Source organism: Artibeus jamaicensis, unplaced genomic scaffold (genome assembly GCF_021234435.1).
Source record: "Artibeus jamaicensis isolate MK-2021 breed Jamaican fruit bat unplaced genomic scaffold, CSHL_Jam_final contig_1132, whole genome shotgun sequence".
Taxonomy (NCBI): Eukaryota; Metazoa; Chordata; class Mammalia; order Chiroptera; family Phyllostomidae; genus Artibeus; species Artibeus jamaicensis.
In genome coordinates this window covers 9046691-9059138 of record NW_026521221.1, presented here as the reverse complement: position 1 = coordinate 9059138, position 12448 = coordinate 9046691, and the positions used below count along the sequence as shown (strand labels likewise).

General features: G+C 39.1%; 1 protein-coding gene across 6 annotated transcripts in view; it reads left to right on the top strand.

Annotated features, from left to right (window-relative positions):
* The window catches only part of UBR1 (ubiquitin protein ligase E3 component n-recognin 1), a 125753-nt gene extending 113592 nt beyond the window's left edge, over window positions 1-12161 (top strand). For 4 of the 6 annotated variants that reach the window (XM_053665993.1, XM_037161665.2, XM_053665988.1 and 1 more), the window contains 4 exons: window positions 859-936; window positions 4624-4794; window positions 6217-6318; window positions 9583-12161. In XM_053665993.1, coding sequence (XP_053521968.1) covers window positions 859-936; window positions 4624-4794; window positions 6217-6318; window positions 9583-9724 — 493 coding nt within the window. In that variant the 3' untranslated portion in view covers window positions 9725-12161. Of the gene's footprint in view, window positions 1-858; window positions 937-2336; window positions 4795-6216; window positions 6319-9582 lie in introns of those variants that run through there. The other 2 variants (XM_037161667.2, XM_037161668.2) reach the window with 2 other exon arrangements.
* Window positions 12162-12448: the final 287 nt, after the last annotated feature.

The window sequence follows — 12448 nt, the reverse complement described above, 5'->3', positions numbered from 1 at the left end:
TGCTAAAACTTTGTTGTTTTTAAACTTAGTTGTGCGAGAAGGTGCAGTGCTTTCACCTACGCCTCCATCTTGGTGGAAGTCTCTAATGCTATAGAAATTTAAAGAGTAGAAGATTCTTAATGATACAAGGTTAGTCTTAGAGATCATTTTTAGCTGAACATGGAAGGCATTATAGACTTTAAATTGCTCGAGGTTTTAGAAAAGAATTTTATGTTATTCAGGTGACTTTCCCCAAGGCATGTAAGCAAGGTTTTTGTTGTATCTACTGTGATGACTGACAGTGAATAATAACATTTGCAAATATTCGAGTACTGAGTATATTATGTTTCATTTCAGTTTCTTATTGAGCCTTCAACAGCTCCTTGAGGTTCTTTGATATTCATATAAAATTTCTTAAATCATCATGAATCTTTTATGTTCCCCCAAAATATGTTGTTAAATTAATGGTATGCCTTATGTTTAAGAAAGTATATTAATTCTCAGTTTCAGACTAGGAAATACAGGCTTAGGTTCAGTGATTTATCAAGTGTTACAGAATTTAGGATTTGTAACTGAGTCTGTCTGATTTCAAAGGTTGCATTCTTAACCACTACTTTATGTTGCCCTCCTAGACAGCATAGAAATCTAGTTAGTACAATTTAGTCTTAAGAAATAGTGGAAATTGAGTTGGAAGAGGAAGCTAGCTGATGAAGGATTTGGAATTCTAGGCTGAGAAATTTGGGAAAAAGTAATCTAGCCAATAGTGGGAATTACTGTGGATTGCAAGTATAGATCCTTAAGACATTCTTTCATTGGCTAATTTTTGATCTGGGCTTATTTCCTGATAAATAAAATTGCCTTTTAAATTACATTTTTTAGGTACCCTAGAAAAAGAAATAGATTAATAGAGCTTCCTGATGACTATAGCTGCCTCCTAAATCAAGCTTCTCATTTCAGGTAAGAAGAAATATATATTTTAAATTTTTTGAGCTTGCAGTTGGTGTACATCACCACTAGCAAATTTATTTTATTTTCTTTTCTCCTTTAATTTTCTTATTGATGCTATTACAGATGTCCCCATTTTCTTCCCTTTTGCCTATCTGCACCCAGCTCCTGTAACCCCTTCCCTCTGGCCATCACCACACTGTTGTCTGTGTCCATGGGTTATGCATTTATGTTCTTTGGCTAATCCCTTCCCCTTCTTTCACATAGTCCCTCCTCCCTCATCTTCTGTGACGGCTGTCAGTGCAAGGGTTCATCTGTACTCCACAGTTTCAAAATAGTTGCTTCAGACAGTTCTTGGCAGATCAGTAGTTGTTTCAGGAGAGGAACTGATTCCTGCGTTCCCTACTCCACCATCTTCTATGACATCCCTCCTCAATTTTTTTAAAGATTCAAGAACTTTCTCTCTCTGTTTCTCTAGCATTCTAAGAATGATAGTTTATTCATATATCTTTAAACACTGCTTTTCATGTTTCACAGTGTGATGACCACATTCATTCACTGAAATAACACTGAAGAATCTTTTTTTTTTCCGAACAAAATCTATATAGACTCCCATTATAACAGTAAAACAGCTAATAGCATTGTAACTCAGCTTCAAGTCTGGATAATGGAAAGAGGGAGGACACCCCCTTGGCCTTTTTTGGTACCACGTCTGCTCTACTTCAGTCAGTTTAAACACTACTATAAAGCAGTGTTTCTCAAATTGTCCTTTATCTTCCTCTTCCTTTTCACTGTTTACTTTCAAATTAAAAAAAAATATATTGGCCCTGGCTGGTGTAGCTAAGTGGATTGAGCGCGGGCCTGCGAACCACACGATCGAGGTTTGATTCCCGGTCAGGGCGCCTGCCTGGGTTTCAGGCCAGTTCCCGGCGGGGGACTCACAAGAGGCAACCATACATTGATATTTTTCTCCCTCTCCCCTTCCCCTCTAACTATAAATAAAAATAAAAATCTTAAAAAATTAAAAAAAATATTGGATAATTGGGACTGATGAGAAGCAAAATAAACAAGTTACATTCTACTTATTGCTAATACCAGGTGTGAATTACCTCTCAGTTACTTTTGTAAGAGAACAATATGAGCTTAAACACTTGATTCTCTATGATAAAATAATGTCCTGTAAAGTTAATGATAATTTTTTTACAGTAACTCACTATAAGTTATTTGAGTAGCATAAATTTGTGAGCATAACACCACCAGTGAAATGTCACTGTGTGGAGAGGTATATTCATACCTCATAGTTGCTTTAGCCATTGGTATGTGAATATGTCATATTTGAATCACAATGTATCATGCCTTGAAATAATAAGTCAAAATTACTGTTGATGCAGTTATGTATCCTTGACACTCAGGTGGCACCACACTACCACCCACAGCAAACCAGATTGATTATGATGACACGAAACCAGCAGTGACTTATGATTAAAAGGCAAGAATCTCGGCAGGCTGAAAGTCAAAGCCCATTCAGCACTTTATTGATGATGTACTGGTAACAGAGCTTCCTTTTCCCAAATTGCAGGAATTCCAAAGCTCAGTTAAGAGTTTTGTAATGCTACTAAACATTGTCCTGCAGCCAAACTTCTTCGTAAACTTAGTGTACAAGGTAACAATTAGTAGTCCTTAAGTCATAGGTTAAATAACCTGCTTTCATTTCAAAGAACCAAAGTAAGGGATTGCAGTTTAAAATTATTCTGAGGAAAAAATAAAATAAAATCATGTTGAGGGCTTGAAGAGGCTTTCTTTGGCCTACTTTGAGAATCTCTGCCCTACATAAATGACTAAGGAATGCTTTGAGCCATGAAGCCAGGGGGTTTAAATGGCCTAGTCAGGGCTTGGGCAGCTTATATTCCAGCCTCTGTTACCAGGTAGAATTGATCTTGGTGTTGTCTCCTTGACACCTGTCTCACACAGGATTAAGATCAACCAGCTAAAGAAGTGGTTGAGTCACTTTATCTCTCAGCCCTCAAAAAATTACCTGGCTTAGTTCAGAGATTGCATCTAGCTCTAGGATCAGTGATTGCCCTAATCTTAGTGTTGCATTGCCACTGTGGAAGCCCAGTGAGTAGGTGTTATCTCCCAGACATTAAAAGGTATCTATCATGCTGTTGGCTCTTAGGAGGATCTGAAAAAGAGTTAGTCATTAATCATAGGAAGATCCTCCTGGATGATGTTACTACTTACTGGTTTCAAGTAAAAATGAAAATAAACCTTATGCTCTCTTCCAGTTTTATTGTCACCACTGGTTTACATTAAGACTGTGCCATCTCTAGTGTAGGCTGACCACTTAGTTATTATATTTTAGACATCACCCTCATTTTCCTCTGTAAGATGGCTAGGGACTCAGACTTAGCCACCCTCTGCTAAAGGTGAAAGAAGATGTTGGCTTTATTTTTTTAAGCTATAATTACATTCTGCAGCAACCCCCTGGAAATGAAAACAGTCCGATCATCTATAGGAGACAGGAAGGGAATGACTGTGCATAGAGCCCCTTTACTCCTCTGTGGACAATGGTGGTTTTCTTATCTTGCCTAAGAAACTGGGGGTCAGGGAAAAAATTGCTAATACTCTATTGGAGAATCTGACCTCACTGTGGGCCTTTCTGGATGTCCCCTGTGGTTTCATTTACTTTTTACTGCCCAAATTAAGGAACTGTTGATGTTTCCATTAATGTCCAGTATGCAACAGAGATAGGAGCATAGGAAACCCCTTTTTTAAATTTTTATTTTCTTTTAAAGATTTCATTATTTATTTTTTTTAGAGAGAGGGGAAGTGAGGGAGAAAGAGAGGAAAAGAAACATCAGTGTGTGAGAGAAACATCAATTGGATGCCTCTTACATACCCCCAACTGCAACCTGGTCTGCAACCCAGGCATGTGCCCTGACTAGGAATTGAACTGGCAACCTTTTAGTCTACAGGATGCCCAAATCCACTGAGCCACACCAGTCAGGGTGAGAAGTTAAAAGATAAACATTATCACTTTGATTCAGAGAGTGGTACCCCCTTTGGGGCATTATAGCAATGCTGTACCATGCCACTGTGTAAAATGGTTGGATCTCAACATGCTACTTAGTTCAAGTAAGTTACCTCTATCACTTACTCTTTCCTAAGAATTACTGTGTTTCCAGATGGGAGGGACATCAGCTCAAAGACTGCAGTTTCTTATTTAAATCCTAAAGATTTCAATACCTCAAATAAACGGGGGAGAAATGTGTTTGAACTCATACTATAAATTGTGATTTTAAAAAATTATGCATCTACAGTTCCTCCAAAATAGGACACAAGCTTGACTAAACCAGTCAAGAGGAGGCAGTTGACTATAAATTGGTCATGTCAGATGAAGACTGGGTTCTATAAGTACATCTCAACCAAGCCATATTTAATTGCTGACCTTTATGAGAATTGTCAGGACATTATATTTAATAATACATTTTCTTAGTATGGATTAATCGGGAGATTTTTTTGTTAAGTCTTTTTAGAGGGAAACGTTAAAGAGGAATCATCCATTCAATATTTCCTTGTGTTTTAAGAGCTTTCTTTGCTACAAAGCATCCAGTGATGAAACTATGTTTCATTGCTAATTGGATATATTATGTTTTTTTTGGTTTCTCCACCGTACTGAGTGTTTTCTTCCCTTTTGAGATGCCCACGGTCCACAGATGATGAGCGGAAGAACCCCGTTCTTTGCCTTTTCTGCGGGGCCATACTGTGTTCTCAGAACATTTGCTGCCAAGAAACCGTGAATGGGGAAGAGGTTGGAGCTTGCATTTTTCATGCACTTCACTGTGGAGCTGGAGTCTGCATTTTCCTGAAGTGAGTAGTGCATGATCTGGAAGCCTCATACTAAATTTAGGAAATTTGGATTCAATATGGAGGACAGTGTGTTGGTAGGAAAAGATACCAGAAGTTAAGAGACCAGTTTTTCACACGAGTTTGCATTTGAGAAGATATCGCAGAATAAGTAGTAAAAAATAAAAAATAAAGTAGAATTCTACTCACATTTTCATTATTTATAGAAAGTCTTAAATAAACATGATAAACTTTATATTGATTACTCCGATATTCTATAATACTCAGATATAGTGAAAGCGGTTAGAGTCCTAAAACTTACATTTTAAGATAACATATAAGCCCTGGCTGCTTATATGTGGCCCAGTTTGTGGAACCTCGTCTGTAAACAAAGTGTCATAGGCTCAGTACCTGGACAGGACACATGCCTACGTTGTGGTTCAGTCGCCAGGTAGGGCATGTACTGGAGGCAACCTATTGATGTTTCTCTATCACATCAGTGTTTCTGCCCCCCTCTCTCTCCCTCCCTTCCTTTCTCTCTAAAATCAGTAGGCAAGTCCTTGGGTGAGGATTAAAAATAATAAAATAAAAAATAAAAGTGTATGTAAATGGTTACTTTAAGTTGTCCTTTGAATATTTTAATTTTCTTCATTTCCTGTATCAGGCAACTATTGTTTTCCCTAGTCTCTCAGCAAAAGACTGAGAATAGAACAATAGTCACTTATTTAATGAAAGAAGAATACAAGTTGCTCTTGTAAGATAAAATTCAGAAGGATTCTTGTGCTTCCCCCCCCTTCTCCTCATGTAATATACTTTTTATTTACATAAGAACTGCTACCCACTGCCTGTGGCGTATACAGTCACTGAGAGCAGGTGTACATTGGAATAACGGGGAACGACTCCACGGAAGCCAAGCCCCAACACCTATTTACTTTTTCTAGGGGCCCTACAGCTAGTTCATCTCTTCATTTTATAGTTTCTCTGTTTAGTAATTACCACCTCTGTACACAGCATTTTTATTTAAGATTGTATTTATTTTTAGAGAGAGGGGAAGGTAGGAAGAGAGAGAAACATCCATTGATTGCCTCTTCTGTGAGCCCACACTGGGGACCTGGCCTGTGACCTGTCACTTGTAGGACAACACTCAACCTACTAAGCCACACTGGTCATGGCCACAAGCATTACATTTTTATGTGTACATTTCTCTGCTGTAAGATCCCAAATACCTGCACAGTGGCAGTGGTTCTTTATAATCTACACTGTCAGAGGCTGGTTCTAACCAGAAAGCCTTGTCACTTCACTAGCTGACCTGTCTGACCTGAGGTAATCAGACTGGGAGATAAGGTTCTGCAGTTAAGCCCCTTTCTCTAGATTAACTCTGATGCAGCACCTATTATTTGCACACATGCATTATTACTATTTCCTGTTGGTGGTTCTGTGCTCCAGGATCAGAGAATGCAGAGTGGTCCTAGTTGAAGGGAAAGCCAGAGGCTGTGCCTATCCAGCTCCTTACTTGGATGAATATGGAGAAACAGATCCTGGCCTGAAGTAAGTTTTTTTTTTTTTTTTAAGCTTTAGTCACATTATTATATGTAGATGGTAATAGTTCTTTTACGCAAAAGCTACTGCTAAATATTGAGGGATTTATAAATAGCTACAAATTAAAAATATCAAATATGTCATCCTAAACATAATACATAATTTTCAACAACTTGATGCTTCTCTAAAATGTTTAAAGATACCAAACCATTCTAATGTGTTGCATGCTCTGTTTTAATCAGCTGTTCTTCAGAATACTTAGGAGGTTTAATTGACACTGACATATGAAAGAAAGAAATCTGTAGTGTCCAGTGAGGGACTTTGGTTTAAAATTGATATTCATTGTTTCTACTGCAGTACTTGAAACTTTTTATTAGCAAGCTATATTAGCCTTCTTAGTAGCTTTAGCAAAGCAGAACACTTATAATCCTGTATTTTTCTGTATCCTTCCTGGTGTTGGGTACTGGAGGACTACTTACTACTTCTGAGAAAGAGGTGATAAAGGACACTGATCCCAAACGTACATATAGATAAAGACTAGATCTTCTTACCATAAATTGTGTCTTTGTTTAACTGAAATTTTGTTCTTTTGAAATACTACTTGGAATAAATAGGCTTACATGATGGAACTTGAAACCTCTTTGATCATACAGAGATTTGTTTTTATTGTGACAGCACTTGGCCACCTATAGAGATACTCTCTAGATTTAGGGAGAAATAATCTGAGTCACAAAAATTGTTAATGACTAAGGATAAGAGGTCTGAGCTATTCCAGAAAGGTATAAAGAAGCAGAATTTTTAAATTAATTAGGCAATTAAAAAATACCCAACTGAGACACTTGAGTTCCTCTGTGTTACAGAACAGACCCATGGGGTTTGTGGGGGCGACCAATGAATGATACACTATTACCAAATGGACCCACCCTTGTGCTCCAGGGTCCCCACTCACTACTAGGTTCACCTTGCCTGACACCAGGGAAGAACATCTCTCAATGCCAGAGATTGGTGAAAAGGAAAGGGAGTATTTATTTTAAAAGTTATACAGACTTAAAGTAATGACTTAATGTCTTCATTAAAAATAGTTAAGTCCTTTAGAATACCCACAGACACACAGTCCTTCCTTCTCCCCTCTGCCGGGGTACCATATCTCAGGAAAAGAAGGAGAAGTCTGTGGCTCAGGCAGCCCCTCAGTTCCTGCATCATCAGCTGTGTCGCTGCCACATTCTCCAGTTAATCCAAAACCATGTGGCACCTTCTCATGGCCCACCAGCAAGAATCCTTTCACCCCTTTTCTTCCAGGCAAAGTCTCTCCTGCTTCCTAAGCCATTTTGCCAAAGGGAGCACCCCAAAGCCATGTGGTCCCAACCTTCCTTCTTTCCTCTCTCCCAACCTTTCTTCTTTTCTCTCTCATGTTGGCGGCAGCGCTGTAACCAGGGGGAGTTGCCTCCCAGTTACATCCTTGGTTGAAGTCACTCCCATCCCCCTGGTTCAAAGCATGGCTACGGCTATGTAACACATGTATGAAACCAGTTAAAGGTTATAGATATGTTAAATGTTCTAGAGGTTATCTGCAAAGCTGTTGCTATATAGAACAGCTTTCCTTGGCCCTGCCCCATGTGTCCCATCCCCCAGCTCAGACTTGTGGGGGTGAGGACATCCTATATATATATTTTTTCCTAATATTTCCTGGACACCCTGAGTTCTGGACCCCATTACAAATCCCCATTTGGGGGCTGCCCCTTGGCTTCACCCTGTTACATCTGGAATGAGAATCTTGCAGTTCTCCATTATCAGCAATAGCTAACCTTAGTCATTTTGGATTAGTTGTTACAGTGTTACAAACTATGCAGCCTTAGAATTGTTGTGGAATAGTTTGACTGAAATATTTGGTAATCACCACCAAATTTGTTATGTCGTAGTGTTACCAAACAAAAGTGGGGTTCAGCTGCCCACCAAGCACAGGTGTAAAACATATGTTGCTGGGGATGGAAAAAGGCCTTTATTAAGAGTTTTCACAATTTCTGGGCCTGGGAACTCCCTGACTCCAGGTTCCTTTCTTCTGCAAAACACAGAAATCCCCCAAAAAACTGAAACCCAAGACCAAACCCCAAAATTCCACTCCATCCTTACCTGCCTGTCCTGGAGCACGAGTCTGGAGGCTGCGAAGGCGAAGGCTGTCTGGCTTCAGGCTCCCTCCTGGGAGTCTGTACATGTGGGGCCAATTGCCTTGCCACAGTTTCCCACTTTAGGGCCCAGGGCCATGGCCAACTGCTGCCGCTGGACATGCAGGAGCTCCATGTGGGGCCTGGCACCTGAGGCTGCCGCAACACCCAGGGCTTGCAAGTGCCTCGGCCTGTGCATCTGTGCACAGGTCTCAGAGAAAGAGAAGGGGTGAGTTTTTGCTCCCCCTCCATTTAAGTCTCCAGGCCCAAAATTCCATTTGCTCCAGAAGTGTCTGGTTTCCACCGGCAATCCCTTCTGCAGGTTAGACTGCATATTCCCCTGCTGCCTTGTTAACCTTTTGGTACACGTGCCTCTTGGACCTTTGGTTTCCCCTTCAATCAGGAACTGGAACAGGGTAGGAGGGCTAGTGTCTGTCAGTCACTCTTCTAGATGGGGCAAGACTTCTCCTACTGAGTTTCAGCTCCCTGGTGGGGGAATCTGTCATCTTGTGCCACAGTAGCTTTGTTGCCAGGGCAACATGAGCAGCCACACTGGCTTGTTTACCTTTTACCTGGGGAGTATAGCCTGTCATGGGCACTGCCTTGGGGTTTCCTGTGGCCCCTCCCTCATTCTGGGCATCACACCGCTATTAATAGTAAAACTATAACCAAGTATTTCTGAGGAGCAGAATATAATTTGAGGGCTTAGTGATACATTTCAGATCAAGCCTGTACTATGAAAGTCAGAAATCAGAGCTAGGTAAACTATACGTGAACCCAGAAACTCATTAAGAGCTCTACTCAGACTAACCACCCAGAAAAGAATATAGCTGCTTCAAGTTATTGACCTCGATGACCATTTAAATGAGGTCCCATAAGGATCATGGTATACTTGACCTATTTTCTGAATAATCAAGGAGTAAATTTCTGCTACATTAGCTAAATAACTTATCAAGTTCTTAGTGATCAATGGTGAAGGAAAAATCTCCCTTTTAAAACTCCTTGGTGATTCCTCTCAGTTCCAAGAATAACTCAGGAGTTCACGCTAATGTAGGCAATAAAGTGTGACAGTTATTTGATCAAACTTACGTGTCATTTTTTTTCCCTGAAGGAGGGGCAACCCCCTTCGTTTATCTCATGAGAGGTATCGGAAGCTCCATTTGGTGTGGCAACAACACTGCATAATAGAAGAGATTGCTAGGAGCCAGGAAACTAATCAGATGTTGTTTGGATTCAACTGGCAGTCATTATGAGCACCAGCTCTGCCTCGGGACAATCACGAATGAAGACTATGTTGAAGACTGATTCAAAATTATGGAGACCTTTCTGAGGGCTGGGGAAGGGTTGGAGGGTCTTTTGCTCCTTGTCCAGTAAGTTGTTTATATTGATATATCAATAAAATATTCCTTAATGGAGTATTGCTTTCAATTAGTGAACATATCCTTAAAAGGAAAAAAGAAGATAGACTAATTTGTTTTATGTTTTAGAACACTAAAGGAATGCTTCTTTACCCCAAATGTCTGATTCTGCTAATATATGAAGAAAACCCATTTCCCTTCCTAATCTTTCCCATTTCATTTCATCTCCCTGATCATTGAAGTTACATCAAGCCGTTTTGAACATTTTTATGTGTTAATTGGATCACCAATAAAATTCTAGTAATTTGTGATTTACTTCCTATGAGGTAAGAGAAATTGCAGAAACCATGCAGTATACTTTGAGAAAGTTCTGTAGCTCAGAAAATTTTCAAAAAAGTACATTTTTAATCATTTTTCTTTTAAAAAAATACCCCTAATGTACCACTTATTATTTCAGTCAGAAATTAAATCAAATCTCTATATGGACAGAGTTGTCATTTCTAAGGTAAATTTTTGCCAGCAAAGAAAAGCTTTTTCCCCCGCTGTAGACCTCAGTAAGCGTTAGGATAGTGCATTCATTATTCATTCCTCATGAGACAGAGTCTACCTATGATCCTCACCTCTGACCTCAAATAGCTTTGTGGGGTTTTGAAATTACACTTTCCATTTTCCAAAGGCAAGTTTCCAAAATGAGTTCACTTGTCTCTTGATGTGGTATCATCATATTTGATTCTTAGAAACCTGATGCAGTTCTGATGTAAACTATCTACAAAACAAAGAAAATTCCCTCAGTGAATAAAGCATGACTGCTATAAATTAGAACAATCAGATTTAAGCCTATTCTGCAACCTCCTGTCTTTGTACAAGACTGATTTCTTCGTTTGTTATCTGTGTGTACCTTTTCATGAACTCCGGTTGTTATGACTAATACAAACAACCAGAAAAGCCATGTGATCCATAGTCTGTGTCCTGCTGTAACGTGCTGTGGTTGAGCCATTTTGTTTATAAATAATCAGACTCTCCAAAATCTGTTCAGTCTTCAACTTTTATCAAGAACGTGTGTTATAAAACAGCAGACAGAAGATAAATTGAAATCTTCCATTTTAGCTCCTGTTATCTCTGGGGTAATGATAGGGGTTTGAAAGATACAAAGACCATCTTACTTTGCCTTTGGTGATTACTGTCATGTGTGTGTAAACGTTTCCATGCCTCCTTCTTGCTCAGCAAAGGCAAGCAAATAAAAATATGTTTGTGAAGTGACTGATGATGCACATTTGGGGTTAGTTTTTTTTTTTTTTTCCTATTACTACATAAAGTAAAAAAGGTGGATTTTGCAGTAAGGGATTGAATCACAGAATCATAGTCATGATTGAATCACAGTCATGATTTTCTACTTGAATAATTATTGAGACGGTATCGGGAAATAGATTCAACTGCACTGAACAATTTGTAACAAGTGCTGGGTGAGGATCAGGAAATTCAGTATTCAGTTTGCCAAATTTGCCAATATGATTAAGTGATTAGAACATTTTTCTTTATTTCTTAAATAATTTTGTTGGATGGATTGGCTGACTAGAAAGCCTGAGCCAGAGTAGGCAACAGAAGACTCTGACTTCTGCCCTAATTGATTGCCCCCAGTTTAGCAAAGAGAAACTGACTTTTTATTTCTAGTCTTTTTCTACTCACTTCATAAATTCTGGGGTTAAGCTCTCAAACTGCCAGGGGGACTATCCTGCAATGGCCAGTCAGACCTTTACTGCCAAAGAACCTATTTCATACTGAGTTCTGCTTGTTGAGACTGATGCAGATCTCTGCACTGTGGATGAGTGTGTGTCTCTGTGCTGCCCCAGCCCAAGGGATTTCCAAGTATCCTCAAATACCCTAGTGGTCTGCTTGCATCACTGGAAGCAGTTTAATTATGCTTATGAAGTTTACTGACAGTGAGCCAAAAGTCACTTTACTTACCTTAAGGTAGAATGTGGAGGAACTAGTTCAACAGGATGGCTCCAAAACTGTGTTGTATTTTTTAATGTCTGATAAGGGGCTGGCAGGACTTTTTATGATAGGGTGAATAAAAACATATCTGTATAGATAAATTATTATGTTGGTATATGGGCTGTGAGTTCACTGTTTAGTGGTCATTTGTCATTTCATAACAACTATGCATTTGGTTCACTGTGATGATGATCTGTATTTAGTGACTGCAACATGTTTATACCACTGATTCAAATTCCATCCATGATGAAGTTATACAAATAATGCATATATTGATATCTTTTATTGCAGAATGTAAATTTTAAACTTGTATAATGTTCTTGTGCTTTTTGAAATAAAATATCTAATATGTGTATATTTAAAAAGATAAAAAGGAACTTCTCATGTTTGGGGATTGGGTTTTAAATGCTAAATCTGTACCTTTTGAGCTCCTTTAGAAAGGAACTCTGAACTTCAAAAGTTATTGTCGTCAGCCCAGACAAATTCTTTTTTTTTTTAAAGGACTTTATTTATTTTTAGAGAAAGGGGAAGGGAGGGAGAAAGAGTGGGAGAGAAACATCAATGTGTGGTTACCTCTTGAGTGTCCTCTACTGGGGACCTGGCCCACAACCAGGCATGTGCCCT